Below are 26,673 nucleotides of genomic sequence, written 5' to 3'. Positions count from 1 at the left end.
TAACACATGGAATGAATATGGAGGAACAGCATCATGCTCCTCAATACAATATTAACAAATGGGAGAATAAGAAAAAAATGTTCCTGCCTTTTCCAGATTTTCTAGTGTGTTTACACTGACTCATCAGCCCTAACAGAAATATCTGCATGTGCTTAACTTCACTAATTCTGTAGGTTTCACTAAAACACATTTCACAAGATGCTTTGCAGTAATTGCCCTTTACTGCTGTAAAGATACTTCAGGGGCAAATTGCTTCTTTTGTGGCAACAGCTTTAAAGGAACTAACCTTTGTAGCAATACAAACAGCTAAGCCAGATACAATGATAAAAATGCACAGTTCTTTTAGTACAACTCTATTCACGTAAAGCACTTCTGCTGGCACGGAGATGTGTTTCAGAAATCACATCACTTAACAGCTAGGCCTGTGGGAATCCGTGGTGTAATTGCCATCCTCAAGGAGAGGCACTTCTTAATCTTTTTTGCAAGATCAGGCCATCACCTTCTGCACAGTGACTGTTACATCTGCACTGTGCAAAGTGCTGAGCAAATACCAATGGATGATTATCCTTAAACATTCTTCATGGCAGACTGTGGTACAAACAGAGAAAGCAGCAGTAACACACACATGTGTGTACATATTTCTGCAGTGTATGAATAAACTGCTTAATAAAACTGTGCTGATAAATCTTTGGCCCTGGTGGCCACAAAGCAGGAAAGGCTTTTTAATGCCATAGAATATCTGATATATGTAGGACCACATAACAGGCTTACAGCAGATGAAGGAGGATTTCTCTGTAATCATGTTTTTGCTAGTCTGTGAAGTTTCCTTTTTTTCACTTCTTCCTTGCACAAGGCTTATGAATCCAATTCCATCTATTCTGTTATTGGCCTGGGTGTTTATCTTTCTCTGACAAATGTACACTCGCTTCTGTACTTAATTCTGATACTTACCATCTAAAACCCACTGATCTAATTTAAAAAAAAAATCAAATGCAAGTTTAAATAAAAATATAATCTAGTTGTGTTCAAGGGAAATATTTTTTGCCAGTCATAGTAAAAGGTAAAGAATTCTAAATATTAATACAACTGCTAAACAAGAAAATGCTGTATGAAAATTAAAGAAGACTTAGTGGGACTCCCAGCCCATTCAAAATATTTTAACATGGGCAACACAGAGCAGGACCTTACATACCAAGTCAAACCATTTGATAGATTATGTGATCCTTTATTTTATACTGCTAGGATTGGATATTGCACTTGAATTTGTTTTAGGAATACGAATACTATATTATTAACGTAACAGCATACTACTATGAAATATAACTGCTTCCCAGGCAAAATGCAAAATACTTTTCACAAGTGATGAACAAACTCCAGAATGAGACCTGAAATACTCATTTGCTCAAGTACTCTTATTGTTTTCAACTTTATAATTACATAATTAGAGCTGGCAGGTTTACCATGTCATGTTAATTTATTTCAGAACACATTATGTCACTTTAAGGCAGATTAGAACACAGCATTACAGAAATGTTATTGCTAGCCTCCTATAAAGACTATACCATCATTAAAGGGTCATCCTCTTTATTTAAAAAGTTTTGCAGTCCTCCTGCCCCCAGCTACTTTAAGTTCCTGGGCTGAGTACCCTCCATCTCAGGAATTTTCGCAACATGCTGAATGTTTTCCCTGTAGAAACAGATTTTACAAGGACAGTGGCGTGAAGTGCTTTAACTGGTACCAGGCTGCTCAGCAACCTGCAGCAGGATCACAGAGGCACCATCAGTGTGAGCGCTCAGTAGTGAGTCTTGAGCAGCAATGAGCCAGAGTACCTGCGTCCTATGGGCTGGCTATTGACAAACAGGAGGTGTCAGATGGAAACAGAAAGCAGAGAATGTTAATTCAAAGCACTGGAGAGCATTAGTCATGCTGGATGGCCACAGTAAGTTCTGCCAGCATATTCAAGATATGGGTAATAAATCTTGGATTTTCTGGCTTCCCTTTCTCCTCCCACCTTTCAGGAAACACATGCCCAGTCACACTTCAAAAGAAAAGGAACAGTGTTAGGCACTCAGATTAAGCAAATCCATGTTGGTTGCTTCAACACAACAACAAAATAAACAATCGGAGTTAAGGAAAAAGAGAAATTTTGCAAGTCTTACTCCATGAGCTTCTGCTAACAGCACCTGTGCCACTATAGGCTTCACCATCACTGAAGCGCTCATCATCAGAGTGTTTAAAGGCTGTGCAACATATAAATTGGTTTGAGAAAAAGGAATACCCTGGAAATTTATCCTGTAGAAGCAGATGGACACACCCACCAGGCTTTGGGAATTTAAAGATGGTTAAATGGTAGTACAAAAGACTGGGAGAAAATTCAACCAAGTGAACATAAGGCTATAAGCAATTTGAAGGCCATTTATCATAATTGCACAAGCAGTTGAATGTTTTTCTAACTGAGAAAATGCAGAAACGCATGCCTGAGAGAAATAATTTCACTAAGCATGATGCAGCAGAATAGAATTTCTTTTGAATAACACTTGTTCACATTCACTTGCAATTTTGCAAGCATTAAAAAAAATAGTATTTGCAGCCTAAACTTAATATTTTCCCAAGAGTGTAACACATTTATCACCACAGATCTCATTTTAAAAAGTAATAGAGGCACTTTAGAAATATGAATGCCATTATCTTCCAGTACCATTTAGAACCACAAGTGTATTTGTGTTCTTCATAAAAGAAAAAAACCCAACCCTGTAACCTGTGTTCCTAAATCCCTAGGACTTTTTGAAATTAAGCTCTCTAAAAAATATTTGCATGAAATAATAATAACCATTAATAAGGCATACATAAGATACTGTAAACTTAATTAACACTGCTAAAACTAAAAAAGAACTTCAAACATTCTTGCAAATGTCTGTATATATATCAGATGCCATGCTAATTAAAATTTGTAAGAAGTGCTTTGTGACCTTTTAGAAAGGGATGGTTTTAAGCTATTTCCTTAATTCTGTGATGTATAAAACTGCAGTACTTTATCATTCCCTCCAGAACTTCACAGAAATTTCCTTGGGACTTAGCTAAGCGATACAACACATGCCTCCCGTCCGTACATACAATAGACTTTGCGACCAAAGTGCCAAACTTATTAACATGTTGTTGTTTTATGTCATGCCATATGTGTCTGTGATTTGTGTGTGCCAAAAGCTCCCTCAAGGAAACAGTCTCCTCAACTTCCACCTGACGCGTCTTACACAAATGTTTCCAATTAGGCAGAACTCCCAGATATATGTATCTGAAATAGATGGCACTGATCCAAAAAATTTACTGCTCAAATCCGTTTTTATGGGAGGGTCAAATCCAGTTTTGGGACAGCTCTACATTTAAATTTCAAGATCTCAAGTTGGGAAATGTTCTCATTTGGTGAGTTGGTTCAGTTAAGTTTTTGCTGAAAAAGAAGTAGGGGTTTAAGATTTGGGGTTGGGTCAGCTTTTGGCATCCTTATACAAATCTTATGTGTACGTCATTAAAGAAGCCCATTACACAGAACTTCATTTCAAGCACTGTCAAATGAAGACGTCAAAATACTTAAGCAGCTACAGGTTGCACAAGTGATATGGAATAGGAACTTAGCAGAGCTGCTCACCTTCTTCATCTGAAACATCCAGGACCTCAGTCATCGTCTCAGGCACATTTAGCTTGTGCTTCTCCGTTACAGTCTGCAAAGACAGAATCATCAATCCCCAGATTAAACACCAAAAAGAGATGCAAAGTTTACAAAATGGTATTTTCAACAGCAGCAGCAGTGGGATCTGCTGAGACATTTTAAAAGTTCTTTCCCCTTCCCCAACTTTATTTTTAATCTTTACTCCAGAAGCTCCTGTTCTCAGTGCTGTATATAGTAACATATATATATATACTATAGTAACATCTACTCTGGCAGAAAAGTACAAAAACAGAGACAATGAGCTGGTCAGAGCGATAATAAAGGAAAGCAAAGAAAGCCCTCAGCAAGTTCATTTATAAATAGGGCATGTAGAATAATTCAGCTCAGTGTTTCCAAGATGATTTTTAAAAGAATTAGGTAATGTCTACAAAAGAGCTTCAGAAAGTTTGCGTGGCATATGGAAATTATTAAATCGTAAAGCATTTGGAAATGAAGTTATGAATGATGTGCAATTTTTACACTAAAAAAAGATGTGAAGGATTTACACAGACCACTTGAAGCATTTCTTCTCCCCACCTAAATTGACTACACTGCCTATTAATAATATCTTTTTGATAAATAATGCGTATTCCCTCAAATCACATTAAAAAAAAAGAAGTTACTTGAAGATTCTGGTATTTTTTGCGCACATAAAACCTTAAAATATTGTGATACAAGGCAAGTATGGACTGGGCGCTGCTGGGAGGACTGTTTAGGTGTGAGAACACAGAGTAGGAGAACACTGGAAGATTTTTTTGTAATATGATTTTATCTTCTTAAAGGATTTCCAGGAGGAAACAGGAGATGTTCAGGGGTGCTGAATCAAGAATGGGGACATCCTTTTAGCATCAAGATACACACTGGAGAAGGAGACAAAGAACAGAATGAGAAATTGTAGGACACACAAGGTGTGAAAAGTTGCCCACAAGGAGACAAAATGTCAAGGGCTTAAAAAAGAGCAGCGATCAGAACAGCATTAGTCACAACAGAAAAACAAATATTTTCCTGGCTCCACCCAGATCTGCAGCTGAACTGGGGAGCTGTGGAGAGGAGTCAACACATCGCCCTGGAAGGTATGTAGGAGCAGATGTGCCCCTTGTCATAGAGGAGGATGTCAGGAGGCCACGTGTCTTGTGAAACTCCCACTGAGGTAGTACCTCACTCCCTATTGTGGATGGTATCTATCTATCATATAAATCAACATCACGTGCAGAAGTAGTGAAAGAGCATACAATCTGAGGGATAATTAATGTTAGCCAAAGCCCAAGTCCCTTTTGCAATATGCTTTTGGGAAAGTGCCCATTGATATCAAGCAGTGAAGTCAACAGCAATTCTGTTTCACAAAACTTACTGTGCATTTCCCAATTCTGCTTTATACTTCTGGATTTCTAACAAACTGACAAAGATCGTATTCTTGATTGTTGTAAGATATTGTACTTCATAAATAACAAACTTAACAACAGTGTAATCACTTCAGAAATTTGTTTTTAAAGTCTGCTTTGCATTTTAAAAATATATTTAACTGTGACCTCAGTTTTCAATTCACCCTCCTGAGGTACAAGAAAAGAACAACACCCTTTCCTTCAAACAGCAATCTCAAGTAGGCCTCCTAAATTTAATCTCAACTCTGATTCAAGACAATAAATTATTTCTGTTGGAATGTTCTTCATAACACATGTTCTGTGTTGAGAATTAGTTTATATTCACCAAATGCCTCCACCAGTGTGTCTGACTTTTCCCCCACAGTGTTCCCATGGTTTTCCTCAGGGTGACAAAGCCAGCTGTGACAGATGGAGAGGATCCTACCGCTCAGGTGATGCTGACCCCATCTCTTCAACAACACAGCAGTGAGTTAACAAATACATCCTAAATTAAAAATAAATAATCACTAACACTGGGCCAAATAAATAAATCCAGGTGAAGCGGGTTGTATATTTTTCAAGTGAAGTGGAAAGCGCTGTATATGAGTATCAATTTACTGGTATTGGAATTGTAATTGTCATTGCAACTGTATCTACACAAAGTGTACTGCAAATTCTCCATAGCCAGTTCCTATGTTCCCAATGTAAAACAAATGAAAAGTCAGGAAAAAAAAAGGCAAAGGCAGAGCAGATGACCAAACTCTGAAGAAAGGAGGAATAAGGGGTCTACCTAGGAGTCACAAATGCTAGTTTTTGTATGTCTGCTGTATGATCGAAATTGATTTCAGAAAACTTGATTCCCAACCTTAGCTTCTGTACAAAATCCATTTGGTTTGAAGAACAAAGAAGTGAAAGAATGCTACAATACTCTTGTCCACCAGCTACAGGTACAGAGATCCATTGTATTCTGTCTTTGTAGTAACTTAGATCGGCAGAACCTAGTAGTTAAGGTTCATTTATCATTACATCATTTTATTTGTAAATAGACTTTTACAGGCCCCTATATAATAACTATTTGATCTCTGACTAAGGCTCTCAGACATATACTATTTAACTACAGAGGAGTAATGATACTTTATTTACTTCCTGATTTTCCTCTTAGTATGAGAAAATTATTATGCAATTTATTTATTGAAACAACGTTTGGAGAACAGAATCAATATGGTGTATGTGCCTGTGTTTCAGAAGAACAAAAAATCTGTAATGTTACCTCTGAACACTGAACTCAGCAAGAATCTTTACTGCTACATCAATTCCAACAGAAGTTATGAATTAATGTTTTAAAATTATTTTTAATATAATGCTAGATTTTTCTATTTGATAGGCTCATTAAAAATCTGAAATACTCTCAAAACTTAAAATCCATATCCAGCCCCATGAATGGCCCGCTTTGAAAATTGCTCAACCTGTATTTCTCAAACTCCCTACCATGTAGTGCCTCTGAGAATTCAATTATGTACTTTAGGCTTCTGCATTTAGAATTTCCATTGAAAGGCTAGATTTTCATCTGGTGGCATAGAAAAGTTCATATATATAATTCAGGTATATAAACCTATATATACATTTAGCAATTGCTTACTCAACAGCAGTATACTGTAAAGAATGTCAAAGTTCCTCATACATTCTCATTTGTCCACAAGAAGACTATGCCTATTTCTATAAATACCCCAAAACTTTGTAGCATAGCAAACCTTTGAAAGTCTAGCTGCTTCTGATTGATTTATTTTTCATCTTTAATCCGTGTGTAAAAATAAGTGCACTTTATTCTCTCTATTGCTTTATATTCATGTGGCTCCCCTAACAATAACACTAATGCAAGTAAGAGGAAAGTTTGTTCTAAGTTAGACCAAAGGCCTTGGCACTGGAGATCTCTTCCTCATCTCTAATGCCAGTGACTTGAATATTAATAAAGCGTCAGCCTATCTAACATCCTTCATGCATCACTCAGCTACAACCTTAGAGAATGAGGTAGCTATGGTGACAGCACCTTTTTTCAGTGCTAAATGCTGTTTTCTGGTTTGGCAACACCAACCTCACCATCTGGACAGCTTTACTGCAGGGACTGCCTGGGAGTGCCTGTTATTTATCCCACCTTTTCAGGACTTGTTCTAAACTATGTTTAAACGACATTCCCCACCGTGAACAATGCCAGAGGTTTACATTCTATATATCCCTAAGGTACAAGATTCAGACAAGTTCATAGCTGAAAAATCTGCTGAGTTTATCGAGGGTTCCCACCTGACTTTTAAAAGCAGTATTTTTTACACAGACACCCCTGGAGATGCCAGATTTCTCCTATATGCAAGCGTTAGAGGTCAACTATGCAAGTAAGGTTCAGTATTTGATTCAGCCCTAAACCCTCAAGCATCTGGTCGTAAAGTTCATTACCCTCAAAGTTTAAAGAAACATTTATCCAAGGTAAATAACTCACAGGTGTCTTTTCGTAGTGTAATCCCTGTTATTGCAAAATTTATAATACCTACATAGGACCAAGTACAAGGCTCCACAGTGCAATACAATGTACAACAGAAAGGAAGTTACAACTTATATCAGGCATGAAAGGAAAAAGCGTGCCAGGACACAGCACAGAGAACACAAAGGTGTCATTTGAGGCTAAAAAATATACTTTTGAAAAGATTTAAAGTCTCTAAAGATATTTTACCCAGGTTTTATTTTTCTAAATCTCTAAATAGATACATGTGTTTATGTATTCACGTGTGATGTCCTATATGATTAAACAAGAACACAAAACAAGTATCAACAAAACCATACAGTCTTAAGAGACTTCTGGAATTACGCTGGAATTCCTTGCCCAAACCTGACTCAGTCTGATTGCTGCAGTTCATTAATAAATTATGGCTCACTCTATTTGTAACCTTATGCCATGTTACTTTTATTCCATCTTCCTCAGTTAATATCAGTGGGACTTGATGTTAGCATGCAACAAAATAAAATTTATTTTCCCTTTTCCTTAAAAAAGACCCTGGATTTCTTCCCTTCCCTTTTTCTGACTGTCTCCCTGGCTGAGCAGTAGCATCTTATAAGTGCTGTGTAGATTTTTACATCTCTGAGCTCCTAAATGACACCTATATCTTGTAAGTTTTCTAGTCTGGTAATCTTCCCTGAAATCAAAATACAAACTACCAAGAGAGAGGAGGGCTGATCACATAAGGAGACATCCTTTAGTATTTTGGAAAAACAGGATACATCTGAACTGAAAGGGAGCAAGAAGATGATGGATGTGATTCAGAGCCATCTAGCGAGCATCACTAAGCTTGGCACCAGTCCAGGGCTGGTACAGTCCAAACGCTAAGCAGCTTCTTGTGCTGTGCTGCAATGGTTGAGCCTCAGCAGGTGTCAAAAGTGTGGAAATATAAGGAGAGGTGAAAAGGAGAATGGGGAAACAGGACAGGACCTAAACAACAATGCACAAACTTCTGGAAAGTTTGGGTTTGAAGCTCAGACCCGTATCTACAAAAAAAGTTTTACTCTGCCTTTGAATAGTTGTTTTCCATCTGTATGTACATAGATTTTGTTACCTAGCTCAATGAAGCCCAATGTGTTGCACACACTTTTACGTGCTTAGAAGATATACTGATAGCATTATAGCACTTCTGTCAAAATCCAACAGAAAGCGGGGGTGGGGCTAAAAACAGAAAATTAAAAAAGGAAAGAGATACGCGGAGAGTCTGAGGGCGGAATGGAAAGACAACATTCTAAATAAAGAAGAGAGACATTTTAATGCATCTGCAACTCACAGTTGTGGTAGTAGTAATCTCCTCCGTTACAACCTTCAGCGTATCGACCACTGAGATGTATCCCAGGCGCCTCGCGATAGCTAAGGCAGTGTTCCCATTCTGAGCAGGAAAGAGAGAAGGGGAGAGAGAGCGCAGTGAGAGGGAGGATTGTGGTGTGAACCAATGAAATCACTCTCAACGCTGCATGAGCCAGCATTTCCATCCAAAACAAGGCACAGCCTAGGAAAATCACTGGGTTTTTTTACCGTTACATCTGACTCTGTCTTTGTAACTTCTTTAAGACTATAGCCCCGATTGCCATGGTAACACAACACACTTACATCTGCCTGCTATTCCAACTAGAAAAGTGCTGTATGGTTTAACCCTTCAGCGGTCAAATTTCACTGTACAAAATGTGTATTGTCTGCAGATGTTAATGTTTTGTTTTGCACAAGCTGTTCCACATCAGAAATACTCTTCTAAAAATGTACTTTAAAATGCTACAGTTTCAATTTCAGTTGAAACTGTTAATTCTTTATCAGGTATAATTCCCTTTTTGGGGAATACAAGATTACAGCTGTATTGTCCACATACACTTCTATTCCTCCTTACAACAAAAATGTATGTACAATAAAAGTACACAAAAGAAAATGATGCAAACACAAAAACAATCCATATAAGGCTTGGGGTGCAGTTTAAATGCCCGTGCTATATACATGTACCATTCATCAAAAGGACACTAAATGGTAATTTAGTTAGTGTTTAGGCCTGTTTATCTCCACTTCATTACCTGGAACATCAAAATAGCTTGGGAGAGTAATACTATTAATTTATGAACTTAGACTGTCACTTCTCATTGTAAATGAACAGTATTTAAGATTACCATCTGTCTCACTGCATTTGAAATTCTACTCAAAATGCCTCAAAATAGGGCCCGTGCTCATTTATCTCAGGGAGAACATCCATTGCAACATAATGCCATCCACAGTAGGTGGCCAAATTTATAAACCTTTTCATGTACAGAAGAAAATTATTTTAAGTATCAGAAATGAGCCAAATCACCCGCAACTCTCTTGAGGGTGTATCTTCCCTGCAGAACTGACCCTGGTGACTAGCTGCCAGTTCCTCCTAAGTGGCCACAGAGGCTGCTGTCACTCCGTTCCTCGGTTCTACGTGATGTGGCAGTCACAGTCCCTGTGTCACCCAGCTTGCGGAGCAGAGGAAGGGACATATTGCATGGTTCTTTGCAAAGAGCTCTACACAGAACTGGTATATGTTGTTCTGCACTGAACCAAAGGACACCATGCTGGCCTACTGGGGGAATTATGTAAAGGCACTCCATGCTTTGCACTGGAATGATTTCTCTCATGACACCACTGCAGTGTGTGCAGGATAGCAGCCTGAGGGCTTCTTGCTACTTCACTATCGGCTTTAGTTATCTATAATTTAAGTTCTCCTGCATTAGTCCAGCTCAGCAACCCTGAAGCAACACAGGGTTTGTGGATTAGCACCACAAAATGAGTAGATTAGTATCTTCACAGCACAAATAGTTTGACTGTTACTGTCACTTGCACATTAACTGTCCATAACCCACTCCCATATCCCCCCTGTCAGATATCTCAGGTTGAAATTCTCTCTTATCTCAAGCTAGAGGTTGCTATGAGTGGACAAGAACAGTGCTAGTACCCAAGAAAAGTAGGCAAACTGGGCAGTAAAGACACATCCTTGATACCCTGCTTGCATTTGGGTTAGATTTGGGTATGACAGCCCCAACGTGAGGACTAAAAGCAAGTAAAGAGATCGTGGATTGAATATGCCCAGTAGAACCTGCAGTCCCAAAAGCTGACTACAATGGTCTCTTGCTTGATGATCTGGTGCATAAACTGGTCTCTTGGATAACTTCACAGAAGATTACTCAACATGATCGTTCCAGGACCAAACAGGGCCCCAGTGCTGATTTAAGCACGCAAAACGTATGTACACAGAAACCTGATCCACTCTGGGGAATGACACGTGAGTTTTGGACATTCTGGCTGCATTTTAAAGATTACCCAATTAGAGGTGACTAATAACAACATCAACATGAAATAAGACAGTTGCATTCCTGGCTGACTGCAGAGAAGGAACTGTGCCAGAGGTTATTGATGGTCTTGGAGGAGGCATTAACATCAGTGAACTCAGTAAGAACCTGAAACTGTTCCAGTGGATAAAGTGACAGAAATTTGGGTCAAAATCTTAAAAGAAGCCCAGGTTCTGTTTTCACGTAATTTTTATGGGAAAATCCTTATTGGGATATCAGTTCACAGCCAGCAGTGTTGAGGCAGAAGGCAAGAGAACAAGCAGAGCACAGCCAGCTGTGGCCAGCCTGACCCTGCAGCTCCGAAATCAGTTTCCCCGTCTCATGTTTAGCTTAATGCACAGTGAGTCAGATCTGATCTGAACTACCTTAAGACGACAAGGAAATCAGAAGTCACACTCACACATCTGACAACCAGCTGTATGTGGAACACTTTCACCAAAACAAGGGCTTGCTCTCAAGCCTGAAGAAAGCAACAGAAAGAACTGGCCAGAGAAACAAGTTCTCCCTGGCACTTTAAAGACTTACAGTGGTGATGGCGTTGGGCTTGGCTCCATGTTGGAGAAGAACGTTAATGATGTGAGTGTGGCCTTGCTGAGCAGCTTGGTGGAGAGGTGTGTACCCATTCTGTTGCCCACGGTGGTTACCATAAAAGCAAACAAAGAAAGAAAAACAACCACCAGTTATGAGGTTAGATACTTTGCTTTGCTTCCTTCTGTTTCTTTTTGAGATATTTTAAAAAGAAATTATGCCATCAAGTGACCCAAAGAGATAACAGATCTTCAGTAATAACACTTTTCCAGATTGATGGGAAGATAAAAGATGATAATATTTTTATACACAAATCATATTACATCTCAAAATACTAGCAATCTCTGGAAAGACGAATAATTCCTCATTTCCTAAATCAGAGAGGGGAACAACGAGGAACAGCTAAAGTGGCACAGTAGGGACAAAGAATCACAGCTGGGGCAGATAACACTTTTCTTCCTCTCACATCTCAGTTTTCTGTAGAAGCCCAAAGATTTGCCTTTAAAATATTTGAGCCAATTTTAAAAATATATCATTTTTAACAGCGGTGATTCGAGACTATTTGCTTTTAAAAAGGCTAAAAACATATACCTATTACAAGTGTCAATCAGTTTTAGCTTTTTAGCCTTCAAAATGCCTGAGCAAGATGTAATTAAACTCAGAAACATGTACAGAATGTCTGTATTAACAAACACAACTCCATATACTTATCTGCTCCAGTGATTCATTCTAATGTTACACAATACAGAAACATAGCCAAAGTGTACTTCAGCTAGTTGATCTGAGATGGTATTGTGTAAGCCCAGTCAAGCAATTCATTTACAAAATTATTTGCAATTGGCTTTGAAAGCAAGCAGAGAATATACTGGAAGAAAACACCAAGTTGATTCACTGTACACTTATGCAAAGCCCGGGGCCAGGCTCTGAAAGACACACTCCTAGAGTTCTCTCTTTTGCAAACAAATAGAACCAAGTAATGCTTCGTAGTAATAATTAAATAGTGATAGTTCAGCACTTTACAATTCTTATATTTACAGTTTGCATGTATGGCCTGCTAAAAAATCAAAGGAGGATTTTACTGTGATTTTAGTGCAAATAAATTTGCTATCTTTACTTAAACATCAGTGCACTTCTTCAAAAGCAGAAATCAGCCATATTATTTTTCACTGGAAATGGCATAAAGCATCATGCAGGCTTTCTCCAGCTAAAGACCAAGAAGCAATACAGGTTACTGATTCTTTAACACACCTATCCTCAATCCATCCAGGATGGATTTACTCTTTAAACAGAGTCCACAGTACCAGCTGACAGACTGCCAGTACTTTTAATAGTCCCTAGGCAGGAAATTTTGGAGAAGCACTGCCCCGTACTCTCATACAAACTCGCTGACTTAAATGAGATTATTCTAAGTAAGTGAAATACCTGGGGAAATGGCATCAGAACCTGGTCCAGAGGCCTCTTAGACATAGAGTGAGATTTAATACTAGAGATGCAAGCATGTCTTTAGTTAGCCTCCAAATAGCTCAGCTGAATGACTTGGCAGCTACCATTTGGATCCTGCTAGTGTCTGCTTTATTAATTCTTATCAGCTGTTTTTCTAGTAGTGTTGCCAGTTCTTTTGGAATCCTTGGGCTTTGCCTATTGATTTCGGGTGATCTCACAAGGGATGGGCCAGCATCTTATATTTATTTATTTGGCTAACTGTTTTTTACCACGTTAAGCTGTGACCACTGTGATGAAATAGCCCTACTTTGAGAAAATAATCTATCCCATAGGTCACAGCTGGGGACAACAGAGCTGACCAGAATGACCAGCAGACCACAAGCCTGTTATTTTGACTAGATCTTACAAATACTAAGTATGTCACTAGAAATATCAATGGACTTCTTCACATTGGCCCCAAGACATCCAATGTGAAGCTAGCAGCTAGCTATTGCCTGATGCCAGCTTTAACTGAGCTGAAGCCCTGCAGCTCCTGAGTTAGCCTCTCTTTCTGCTAAGGGTGATGTGATGGTATCTGGGATGCAACACACTGTTGCAGCCACCAGAACCTCTCTGTGTATACTCAGGAGATACACAATTCTTGCTACAAGTCGTATAACATTCAGCTGCTGTGCACATCAGTTTACACTAGAAGAAATTGCTGAAATCAGTGGATTTCATTCAGGTTTTGGCTATAGGTAGTCAGGTCCATTTCAGTAGAATCAGTCAGTAACACTGTACCCCGATCCCCCTCAAAAAATCCCCAAACCTCTCTTCAATAAACTGCATTCCCCCACCACAGCTGCTTCCTCTCCCAAAGTCATTCCACCCACGCTTCGATCAGCAGCAAATTCTTCCCACTCTTCTCCCAGCAGACTGGAGAGAACCTGGCATCCCCCTCCAAGTGTCTGCGTCTGCATTTTCAGTTACTAGTTTGGCAGCACACTGGTATGACACTGGTTGTAAACCATGTGCAAATGAGATGAGAAATAAGCTCGCATTTGCTAGTTTGCAAGTAAAAAGAAAAAATAAAATGAAATAGATTCTCTGTCTCCTTCTTTCATACACTCGAAGAGTTACTTGACTTTCTTTTCTGAACACTACACAATGAGATATTATAGAGAGGAGGTATTCTACTACAGCCACGAATCACGACATGTTGACACTTATCATGCAATAAATATAGTTTCCTAGTGAAAAGGCACCTATCGTATGTGTTTGTAGTGCTTGGTTACCAGGTTCATAATAAAAAGCAAAAGCAAGCAATGAAAAATTCTTTACCTTTGTTTTAGCATTGACATTTGCTCCCTGCTTGAGAAGAAAATTCACCATTTTGATGTTTCCATAGTGACACGCCACAATTAAAGGTGTATAACCAAGCTACAATAAAAGAACAAATAAGTGAAACCGCAAGCTCAGTGGAACATTCCTTTACAACAGTAGCATCTTTTGGCACACTGGAGACAGTAGCCACTCCACAATTTACCTTTGTCTGAGCATCTTGGTTTGCACCATGTTTGGTGAGTATTTCAGCTACATTCACTTTATCCTCTTGAGCTGCAAGGTGTAAGGATGTCAGTCCAGTCTGGAGGCAGAATATGCAAAATAAAAAAATAAATAAATAAAAAAGAAAACTACTTTACATGGGGAAAGAAATCTAGACTTTATTGCTTCCTCATCTTTAAAACATAAAGTGATCCTAACTATAGCTTCTAAGTATGGGTGGCTTTTTTAAACAAAGTTGAGTTGATGTTTCCCCTGTTCTGGCTGACAAACAGCTCCAAAGCAATTACATCACCATAATCACGGAGTAAAACTTTCAGGCATCAATGATCATGCTCAGATTTTATACAGTAATGTCACTGGGGAAGCTGAGAAGGCCATTAATAAATTAGGGAAGCATATTCACTGTATTTCCCTTCCCTCAGACAACAAAGGGAACCTTGACAACTGCAGGCAAGAGTCAAAATGAAGAAAACAACTCCAGAAATAGATTTTGTTCAAAGATGCCAAGGAAATTGATGAAGCCTTTAACTAAAAGCTCACTGCACTCACACACACAGTACTTGCCTGTGAGCAAGGGAATAAATTTTGTAAGATAAATGAAAATCACTTTGTTTCTCATTTGTTAGATAGCATATTACACCAATGTCAGACAATGAGAGACTTGAGAGCCTTCTATTTTGATTTTAAGTAAATAAGACTTACGTATATGCCTGGATACATCTGGTGACCTATGGAGAACTACAATACTGTTGGGGGTTTTTTTGAGGAACCATCTTGTATTCTATGAGAAATCTGTCATGTACAATCATAAAAAAATATAAAATCTTGGAAAGCTCCTCCACAGGATCTTTGTCATTCACCGCTCTGTTAATAATATTGTTTTGTTATTTGCCAGACACCACCAATGTCTTCCATTTGCGAAGAAGGCTGAAGGGTAAGTATATGAGAAAAAGCACCTCTGCTGGCAAATGTACTGAACTATTTTAGACTGCAGCTCTCAGGTTTCTGATACATATTGCTAAATCTACCCCTGGACCCATAAACTCCAGAATTTTACACTCCTCTTCCTTACCATCCAATGTAAAACTTCAGGAGCACATGTGAAACACCCAAGAGATGGCAAGGTTGCAGCATGACAAAAGCACCACAGTCCTGCCTTGTTGAATGCTCAAGAACAATTTTCTCTTGGTCTGCTTTTCCTCCTGTAACCTCTCTGCCCAAGCCAGATGTTATATCATTTTCCTCCAGTCATGGCAAACAGCTGCAGCTTCTCCTGTGTGTTACTCAGTACAGCTATTCATTACATGATATAAGTTAACTGGTTAATCCATCTGTCAGTCCTAGATATCCACTTCTCACTTTTACTGTTCTCTCATCTGTTATCACTTCTGCAGACTCACAAATATGTAGATCAGGAAGTGAAGCAGAGAATTTCTGACAACGTGACATCATTCCTACACTGTACTTTGCATCTTACTGGATACTGCTACCCATAGTATTTTGTCTCCGGTTGTGAGTTACCTTTGTTGCCACGTGGATATTGGCTCCTTTCTCCAAAAGCAAGGTCACCATGTCAGTGTGACCTTCTTGGGAGGCCAAATGAAGTGGGGTGACTCCCTGCTTGGTCAAAATGTTTGTCTCAGCCCCATAGTTCAAAAGAGTGGTAGCTATCTGCATTTGATTCTTCTTGGCAGCAATATGCAGAGGGGTGTATCCATTCTAACATCAGTCAGGAGACAAAATGAGAATAAAGTTAACAAAACAGCCATGTAAGCCTAGGAAGTCAGACACCCTAAAACAGTATTATTTCATGTTACCCCTTATCACTAGAGATGAGAGTTCATTAAATTTTCAAGGCCAGACATGTCCCACATGGCCCTGCTGTCCCGTTGTTTTGTCCGTCTGTAGTTTTTGCCATCCAAACTAGAACCAAGCCTACCCTTGCCATGGTGGGTAAGACTGTTCATCTGAAACCCTCCAATTATCTTGAGTTTGACACCTATCTTTTGAATAACGTATGTTGTAAATATTCAATTCTGACTGATGAGTGACATTCTCTGTGATGAGTGACGGGTGCCCACTCTTCACTGCATGGTGCTTTTTTGGAGTGTGTGGGTAGAGGTGTGTTTGCCTATGGAATTTTGATATGCGTGTCATTCACGGCACTGGCTGGGAACAGTAAAAGGGAGGAATGTTTTTTTGATCAAATTAATCATTTAAGCAAAGCAGAAAGGCATTGATGGTACTTTTTGGCAACAAGGCTACTTCCCATGTTTAATAGCTTTACAATGCACCACAGGGAAAAGTTCTGGGTTACAGCAGACAGTCTGTCTGGGAGTGTTCTGTTGGTCTGTTTTTAAAACAGAGCTCTACCAAACTCTTCTACTGCAACTGTAGCTGTTGCTGCTCTCCATGCACCACAATGGAAACAACAGCTCTGATATAATCACTTAACAGACGGGCTGCGTTTTTTGGCAGTGTGCACAACAGCAGTATCACACGGGGCAGAACATTCTGAAATCAGCACCAATTCACTCATTATTTTCTCCTTTTTGGTCACCTCTGCCTAACACGGTGATATCATGATACTGTTCCCAATCCCAGAATGAACTCTCCATATGCATGATCAGAATATGGCGCAGTTTCTAATATTACACAATACTAAAGTGAGTTCCAGCTACAACTAAAACTCACAAGCATAAAAATGGGCTTAGAGAATTGCATGCACATATACCTACACATTCATATTTCTTCTTTTCCAATGAAGGTGTGCAAGAGCCATATGCCAATTTAGGCAGGGGCTCATCCAGCCAGGCTGTATGAACCTCCCATGGCTCAGCAACTTGCTCACAGAATCACAGAATGTCAGGGATTGGAAGGGACCTCGAAAGCTCATCCAGTCTAATCCCCCCGCTGGAGCAGGAGCACCCAGATGAGGTTACACAGGAAGGTGTCCAGGCGGGTTTGAATGTCTGCAGAGAAGGAGACTCCACAACCCCCCTGGGCAGCCTGTTCCAGTGTCTGTCACCCTCACTGAGAAGTTTCTTCTCATATTTAAGTGGATCCTCCTGTGTTACAGTTTGAACCCATTACCATTATCATTGGTTGTCATCGAGAAGAGATGACATTAATAAGGTCATTTATTAATTTTAATAAATATTAATAATATTAATATTAATAATAATTAATAACATTAATAAGGTCACCCCTCAGTCTCCTCCAAACTAGAGCCCCAGCTCTAGGAGGCAGATGCTCCACTCCCTTCATCATCTTCGTTGCTCTGCACTCAGTGACCTTCTGACCACCCCCTCGGCTCTCACAACTCCCCGTTCAGTCCGTCCCTGGCCGCCCACACCCCGGGGATTATCTTACTTCTGTACACCCAGCGGACATTCCCGCACCGCACTGCACCGCTCCCCAGTGCCGGCGGGCGGCCGGGGACGAGGGGCAGGGCGGGGCCAGAGGCGAGGGGCGGGGCCAGAGGCGAGGGGCGGGGCCAGAGGCGAGGGGCGGGGCCAGAGGCGAGGGGCGGGGCCGGAGCTCACCTTGGCAGTCGCGTGGGGCGAGGCGCCCTTCTCCAGCAGCAGCAGCGCCACCTTCTGGTTGTCGTAGTGTGCGGCCACGTGCAGGGGGGTGAGGCCGTTCTGTGGGGGGTTAGGGCGTTAGGCTGCGCTCGCCGCGTTACGGAGCCGTTAGTGGGGGCGCCCGGGGGAGAAGCAGCAGAGGGGGAACGCGGGCGGCGCTCGGGCACCGGCTGCCTGAGGCCACGGACCTGGTTTCCATCTCCCCAGCGCCCAGGATGCGCAATTCCCGCAGCACAGGGTAGGTGCCGCATAATTGACAACTGAGATTTTTACAGTACGGAGAGCTCAGTGCAACTTCAGGAACATTTCTGTCTCCAGAGCGGCACACCCTCCCACCAGGGACCCGTGACAACACTTCAGCCGCACTGTCTCCACCACTCTTTGGGGTCTGACACCTTAACAAGCCAACACAACCGCACGAAAGCAGCCACAGCCGCCTTTCCCGTGCACGTTGCGCACAGTTCCTTCCCAAACAAGAACCCAAAATGCTGCTGGATTTTCACAGAATCACAGAATGTCAGGGACTGGAAGGGACCTCAAAAGATCATCCAGTCCAATCCCCCTGCCGGAGCAGGAACACCCAGATGAGGTTACACAGGAAGGTGTCCAGGCGGGTTTGAATGTCTGCAGAGAAGGAGACTCCACAACCTCCCTGGGCAGCCTGTTCCAGTGTCTGTCACCCTCACTGTAAAGACGTTTCTTCTCATATTTAAGTGGAACTTCCTGTGTTCCAGTTTGTACCCATTACCCCTTGTCCTATCATGGGTTGTCACCGAGAAGAGCCTGGCTCTATCCTCCTGACACTCACTTTTCTTTCTCATCATTACCTTGCCGGCTGAGTCGGGAGAGGCACGGCGCTGCAGCAGGAGTTTCGCCACTTCCAGGCTCCCATATTTGGCCGCCACATGCAGAGGTGTGAATCCCTTCTGAAAAGTTCCAGGATACAAAAAGCAGGAGAGTTTGTGTTAAAGGTCATGCTGACATCTCTCTTTTAATAACTATGTATTAACAACCACTTATTCTTCAACCTGTATTCTCGTTGGCAGAATCAACAGCCATACCTAGAAATAGCAGCATCTCTTGAAAGCATCTAGAAACATGAAAAACAAGAAAACACTTTCCCTTCTATTCTTTCCTACGTACATGCTGTCAGGCTGGCAGACATTTTATCAGATGCTCTACCAGCATCACACACTGTGTGTGGGGGCAGTGAAGGCACTTGTTAAAATTTCTACTCCAAACAAGCTGCATTTTTAGTTTCATGCTGACAGCTGTGGAAATATTTCCCGTATCAATTGTTGCCAGTAACAATGAAACACCAACTAAATTCAGTGAGAAAAGCTCCAAACTTTGTATGCTTCCTTTAGAGAGTTTGTTGAAGAATGATTTATATTTAAACTCATGTATTCATACAGGCACTAAGTTCTGCTGCAGCCTCTGAGCTTCAGCTGAAAAAAGATATGCCTGACTGGCAGTGCTTGTGGAAATGCATTGTGACAAGACTGAAAATACTGTCTTTAAAAAAAGAGCCCTTTTTGGTCTAACAATGCTTGTCAGTAAAGCACAGGCATAGGGTCTGCATCAAATGAACACGGTCTTTGCCTATTATGTTCATTTTTAAAATCATGTTGATATGGAACACCCATGGATGCAGGACAGCAGGTGGCAGACTGCACCGCTGCCCAGACGGTAATTCGAGGGAGCTACAATGACCTATTTGCCTGACACAAAAGTTATATGTAATGTTTATTATCATTATCATCTTCTTCCAATAATCCCACCTCGAATGAGTTTACGTCAGTGAATCTCAAACATTTCCAGTTCACGAATCACAGGTTTTTAGAGAGATTATCTTCTGGACTACAGCTTCTCCCAGTCATAATTATATAATGTTCCTGCAGTACTAAAGCCATTGCCATAAAGTGATATGGAAAATTAGGAAAGTATTTAGTGTATTTTTAGCCATTTTAATGTGATTTAACAGCTGGATAAAAGGAGAACATCAACCATTTCCAGTAATCTGTGGATCATAATTTGAAAATTGCTGGTTTAGTCTTTTAAACCCCGGAAGACACCCCATTATACAAAAAATATGTTTTAAGCTTCAACTGTAAAATCGGGGGCACTTTTTCAGATCCAAAACAACAGCAAGAATCCCTTAATCACATGTAATAAATTTGCAAAATATACCTTGGCACATAATTCTGTTCGCAGCCAGCTGTTTTCTTATGTGATCATCACTGTCAGGATTCTATTGGTAAACATTTTTGGCTAACAAAATAATGATTCCGCAGACTATTTCTCCTATAAACCCAGACAAAATGGCCTATTGTGTGGTATGACACCTCACAAATAGAACCACTGAAAATAGATTCAGCATTAAATGAGGCTTGACAGATGCTGAATTGTATGTTTTAGGAACATTCCTTTCAGCTAGTACAGACCAGAATTATTTAACTCTTTAAATAAACAAGGTACTAAAAAATAAATAGGCCTGTTCATTTAAAAAATCCCCCCACTTTTCTACTTTGAAAATATTTACCAAAAAAGACCTACTCATAACATAACGGTGAAGTAAGAGGCAAGGACCTAATGTATATTTTAAACCTGTTGAGGCCACGTATTTATCATGATCTGCATGTGGCTCCAGCAGGAATCAAACTCCCAAGTTTAGATGACAAGAAAATCCGTCAAAATTTGATTAACTTCTGATACATTACTTCAGTCTATCAGATTGCTGTTGATTAAGATTGAATAAGAACAAAACAAAAGACCCAAACTAGCTCAGTTTCCTAGTGTGAAAGTACGTTCTCCATTGAATGGCCATGGGCCACCACGCACCGCCTGAGCTACCAGAATACAAGACACAAAGCATTTTGTCTTACTTTGGTGGACATGGAGTGCGAGGCACCTGCCTCTAGGAGAACAGATGCAACATCAACCTGTCCCTCTCTGGCAGAGATGTGCAGCGGGGTGTATCCATTTGTTGTTGCGGCATCGGGGTGGGCCATGTGCTGTAGCAGGAGCTGGACGATCTCCGTTTTACCCAAGCGAGAGGCAATGTGCAGTGGAGTCTGTTCTTCCTACAACTCAAATCGAGTAGATAATTAGCACAGGTAGAACCACCCTGAACACAATCTTTTCATTGATCCCAGCAGACCTATCTATGCATTTGTCTTGCAGAAATCATAGGAAGTAATAGTACCAAAAAAAGTCAGCAAAGGAGTGCTTGCAAGTTAAATTTTGTGATGAGCTTCAGCAGTCTTATTAGAACAGAGATAACTACAAAGAAAAACATTGTTTTCCTTTTATCAACGACAGCTGACCTGAACTGCCCCGAGTGATAATCCAGACTGTGGAGCATCATGCTCAGCAATAAAACCAGGGAGTGAGTTTTGCAAAGGAGCCATTGCTCAGAAACTGGCTGGGCATCAGCCTGCCTATGGAAGGTGGGGAGTGATTGCACTCCCATCACTTGTGAGGGGGAGGGTTTATGCTTTATTTTGTTTTGTTTTCTTTCTCCTTCACCTGTTAGATGGGCTTTATCTCAATCCAAGAGATTTTCTCACTTTCACCCTTCCGATTATCTCCCCCATCCCGGCACAGGGGCAGTAAGCAAACAGTGAGCAGAGCCGAGCTGCCGGCCGGGGTCAGCCCACCACACACATTCTCTCTGGAAGATCTACACATATTTTTGAGTGAAAGCAAAAAAAAAAATTGTAAGCAGAACACCTACCCTGGCTCGGGCATCGACCAGGGCCCCGTTTCTCAGGAGGCAGCGAACTACTTCCACCTGCCCAGCACGTGCCGCCATGTGCAGCGCAGTTTCTCCACGCTGCAGAAAAGCAAAAGTATCTCAGTGTCCTAAACCTCCATGAAGAAACAGAAGCTCAAAGGGTGTAAGCTCTACCCATGTCAACTTGTGCAGAGACCCACATTTCCACCAGCTGAGAATCTGGCTTCAGACCCAGCAACAGGCAGTGCAGGAGAGTGTGTGCATACATAGAATCACAGAACCACAGAATGTCAGGGATTAGAAGGGACCTCGAAAGATCATCCAGTCCAATCCCCCCACCGGAGCAGGAACACCCAGATGAGGTTACACAGGAAGGTGTCCAGGCAGGTTCTGAATGTCTCCAGAGAAGGAGACTCCACAACCTCCCTGGGCAGCCTGTTCCAGTGTCTGTCACCCTCACTGAGAAGAAGTTTCTCCTCAAATTTAAGTGGAACCTCCTGTGTTCCAGTTTGAGCCCATTAGCCCTTGTTTTACCATTGGTTGTCACCGAGAAGAGCCTGGCTCCATCCTCATGGCACTCATCCTTTACATATTTACATATTTATAAACATTAATGAGGTCACCCCTCAGTCTCCTCCAAGCTAAAGAGACCCAGCTCCCTCAGCCTTTCCTCACATGGGAGATGCTCCACTCCCTTAGTCATCTTTGTTGCCCCGCGCTGGACCCTCTCCAGCAGTTCCCTGTCCTTCTGGAACTGAGGGGCCCAGAACTGGACATAATATTCCAGGTGTGGTCTCACCAGGGCAGAGCAGAGGGGCAGGAGAACCTCTCTGACCTACTGACCACCCCGCTTCTAATACAGCCCAGGTACCATTGGCCTTCCTGGCCACAAGGGCACAGTGCTGGCTCATGGTCATCCTGCTGTCCCCCAGGGCCCCCAGGTCCCTTTCCCCTACACTGCTCATATACATGTTGCTGGGCCTTGGGTACACTGTGATTTGCAAACACAGTGATCCCAGTCAAGCATCATCTCAGTACAGAGGGTCAGAATGAAAATCCTGATTCGCAGAAAATTCTGCCATATAGATTCCTCTGGTCACATATGCTCCTCAGCTTTCTACATAACCGTGCATCAGCTTGAGCACTGCACCGGAGAGAAGAGTGTATTGAGCCTGTCTCTCTCAAGGGATTGTGAGGCACATGAGCCTCAAGATGGAAGGGGATATCTTTCCAGATGGTCTTTTCCTGCAGACTGTGTGGAGTTGGCAGCTTTCAAAGCCCTTGCAGTGGCTGTGCACAGCTAAGCCAGCATATGAAATGTGTAAAATCTGTGCTCAGCAGTGCGGCTCTGTCTGCAGGCTATGGGATGAATCTTGTTTCAAGCTTTTTGTAGCCCACAGAATCTGAAGGAAAATATTAAATTTTGGAAAGCTGACCAGGGTGATGTGGAATTTCAAGTCAGGATAATAAAGTACGGATGACACATTCAAAGCATGTACTTTTTGCAAGGGTTTGCAAAGGGACACTGGGAGTGTGCCTTGAGGACTGCATTTCTAGTTTAATTTTGCACTGTCCAACATCCTCTGAGTGCACTGTCATAAAGTGGACTGAAACAGTCCCTGTGCAGCTCATCGGTGTCTGGTACATTAGGTACTGGGACAGTTCCACAATCAAGAGCTCTGTATTGATCTGTTATGACAACACAGCAGGACTGATCGCTTCTTTGTACTAATTGTTCCTTCCCCTAACTCTAGAGCTGGAGTATATTGTTGTAAGGCTTTTACCCCCAGGACTATCAAGTTAAACTGCAATTGCCAGAATGAACACTCTGGTCAAGATCTTTTGCATCAGAATCAGGAATCACATCTTCTCGTCCTTCATCTAGATGTAGCAAAAGCAGCAACCTGAGCTTGCCTAGTATCATGAACTTCTTATTAAAGCAAACCCTCTTCACCAGGAGTTGATTTATCTTTTCATTTTAAAATTAACATTGTATTACCAGCTGTGATTAGTAAGTAGGCAACAAACAAAATCCCACGGCCCTAGCTACAAATCTTAATACAGAATTTCATCTCTATAAAGTTTATTACCTGAAGAATGAGCTGTTTAAAATGTGAATAACTTTTACATTTCACACACTCTAAAGATCAAATTTCTGTAATGACCCTTTTGTACTTGCATTAGCAAAGCAGTTCAGCTTTTGGAAACAGTCAGTAATTCAACAGGGAACTTCAGCTTACCAATTGAATGCTGAGACACAAGTGTAGCATAAATTGTGAAGTGTTAAACTTCGCACACAAATGTCTGGTGACACCATCACAATATTTACACCACAATAATTGCTTCCACAATAATTTCTCAGTGGCTGTCATATCATTGATAAAGATTTTATATAAAGATTGCTTCCATTAAAAAGTATGAAAACAGTATGAGGTTTTGTCAAAAAGAGTCTATTCTAACAATTCAAGCAAAAAATGCAGTGTGCTCAACATTGTTACTAGGTTCCATATAACATTTTTCTAAATGAGAAAAACTGATGAGTCCAGTGCACCTGGATTACTCAAATTTTCTTGTTTTGTTGTTGGAAACGCTTAATTTATAATATTATTTACTGGTAAAGAGCTGCTTTCAAAATGAAGATGGTCCAAAGTTAAATATTTCACATTTGATATTGACATGTTTATACTGACAAATTCAAACACTAAGATATCTACAAAATACAACTCAGGAAACTGTCATGTTCTTGTTATTCTTCTTGGTAACTAGGCTATAGGTATACAAACACTGATTTCTATGGTAAGTCATGTTCTGCATTTTGTGTTATCTCCCAAAGGTCACATTTTCTAAATTTAAGTATGTTCCTGTGAAAGGCAGCAGTTCCCGGAATTTCCTGTATAAGAGGAACATCTTGACTATAACATTTTTACTTTCTGTTTGTTAGGTTTTAAGCATTTTATACCCTTTCACTGGTACAAATGACACAATTTCATGGCAGACAGTGAAACTATGCAAGCAGAAATTAGAGCCATTTGGACTTAAATTTCATCATTCAAAACCAGTCTTTCCCATGACTTGGCTTGTATTCAGTTTTGGATGAATTTCACGAGCTTTCTTTTTAGGGGAAACTTGACCTACTGAAGCACTGCTCAGGAATACATGAACTACAGATAGCTTATAATGCTCATACAGCTGCCGTTTTCCCCTCTTCACTGTTTGGCATGCTAGAATAATTTGTCCTAAAATGCAATACAGTCATAAAGCACTATTAAAATGTGACCTTTGGTTGAAGTGCGTGGTAGGCTAGACCCTTTCCGTAGGAGGTACTGCAGAGATGATTCTAGTCAAAGCCATACTCACAATGTTAGTGACATCGGGAGAGGCTCCGTTCTGCAGCAGAAGGAGGACTATGTTCAAGTGGCCCATAAATGCAGCCACGTGTATTGGTGTGAGGCCCGACTGCGAAACAAAGCAAGAGCAGTTTTACTCCTCTGCACCGGCATAGGGAAGGGGCTTCTTCGTTTAAATAAAACATAAGTGAAAGTGAGGTATGAGAGGAAAGAGGAAAAAAAGAAGCAAAAAAAGTAGAGAGAAAAGGAGTGTTTCTTCAGGACATTAAACATTTTTCTACCTCTGTTATAGCCTGGATTGAAGCCCCATATTTCACCAGGAGTTCCATGACTTTGATGCGATTTTTCTTGCAGGCAATGTGCAGTGGAGTAAAACCATTCTGTGCAAAAGACAGTCATGTTAGTTAAAAACATGCAGCTACACTTTCCACACAGCTCCATGCTGGCGCACTGGGAGCAGAAGTGTTAGAGTACCAGAAGCTTCTTTAAGCACAAAAGGTTATGAATTACAGACATCTCCCAGTAATCTGAGGCAGAACAAAGCAGTGCTGCTGCTTTCTTCTCAGGCCATGGGGAGAAACTGAACATCCGCCTCCAAAAGCCAAATACACACATGTCCATTTGGACTTCAAAGTGTGAGCGCACACACGCATGTGGTGCTGAAGGTTGCACACATGTATGTGTAAGAATGACTTAAAGCAGTTCCAAATATTGCCTAACCCAAGGAAAACATAAGAAATTATACTGACTGGTTTGAAATCAGTTAGTGCCTTTTGAAATGTTTAATGCATATTCTGTACCGCTCTAGGAAAAGAACAGAATGGAGTACTTCTCCCACATTCTGCCTTCTTGGTTTTTATAGAATATCTTGTAACCTAAGCATCTATGTCTATTTATTTGTATATTTATGCATCAATCTACAGCATGCTGTATTCATGTTTGTGTATGTGTGTGCGTTCTGTGAGTTATCTTAAATAATCACTGCTTCAGCTGTAGTTTCACAATATGGAGTGTTCATTCTTGAAGCAATTGTGGCCCCTCTTCTTTTATTTCTGCTTTGTAAGACAGGTATCAGCCCTCATTTGGATTAAAATTAAATGGGGCAGGGACAGGAACAAAAGGGAGGTGGGGAAAGGAACATCTGAAATCAAGATTGCAACCTAGCGTTTTTGTATTGTGAGAGAATATTTTTAGTGTTGTGCTTGCTGTCAGCACATATTCATTTCTTTGAAAATGCTTATTCAGTGAGATTGGGGTGCATATCAAAGCATGTCTTCATACTATATACTGCAATACATTTTTTGGCTTCAAGCTGGGTTTATGTACTATCACAGTTAATGCAGGTTAAGTGTGTGTCTAAAGCTAAACAAACAAATTATTCACCATATGTGAACATTTAAGTGAAAAACACAGGTAACATTTTTAGATAACGCTGAAAAAATGCTTTTTTTCTAACGAGAAGGATCAGTATCGCTAAATGCTCAACTAGCAGTAAAGAGAACTTAGTGAAATCTTAGCTCATGGTAAGAGACATGTAACAGATTATTCT

The 26,673-nt window shown here is 40.8% G+C and overlaps 1 protein-coding gene across 1 annotated transcript in view; it reads right to left on the bottom strand.

The window, feature by feature from the left end:
* The window catches only part of ANK2 (ankyrin 2), a gene marked incomplete at both ends in the record, with an annotated part of 244,068 nt that overhangs the window by 73,259 nt on the left and 144,136 nt on the right, over positions 1-26,673 (bottom strand). Inside the window, 13 exons of the mRNA XM_080343437.1 lie at positions 2,160-2,240; positions 3,644-3,716; positions 8,883-8,981; positions 11,467-11,565; positions 14,233-14,331; positions 14,438-14,536; positions 15,979-16,176; positions 18,003-18,101; positions 18,869-18,967; positions 20,927-21,124; positions 21,778-21,876; positions 25,135-25,233; positions 25,406-25,504. Of these exons, the coding sequence (XP_080199563.1) occupies positions 2,160-2,240; positions 3,644-3,716; positions 8,883-8,981; positions 11,467-11,565; positions 14,233-14,331; positions 14,438-14,536; positions 15,979-16,176; positions 18,003-18,101; positions 18,869-18,967; positions 20,927-21,124; positions 21,778-21,876; positions 25,135-25,233; positions 25,406-25,504 (1,441 nt within the window). The remainder of the gene's footprint in view (positions 1-2,159; positions 2,241-3,643; positions 3,717-8,882; positions 8,982-11,466; positions 11,566-14,232; positions 14,332-14,437; positions 14,537-15,978; positions 16,177-18,002; positions 18,102-18,868; positions 18,968-20,926; positions 21,125-21,777; positions 21,877-25,134; positions 25,234-25,405; positions 25,505-26,673) is intronic.

The sequence above is a fragment of the Nesoenas mayeri genome (genome assembly GCF_963082525.1).
Source record: "Nesoenas mayeri genome assembly, chromosome: 4".
NCBI classification, from domain to species: domain Eukaryota; kingdom Metazoa; phylum Chordata; class Aves; order Columbiformes; family Columbidae; genus Nesoenas; species Nesoenas mayeri.
The sequence above is the reverse complement of the archived record's forward strand: the minus strand, read 5'-3'. Positions and strand labels throughout refer to the sequence as shown.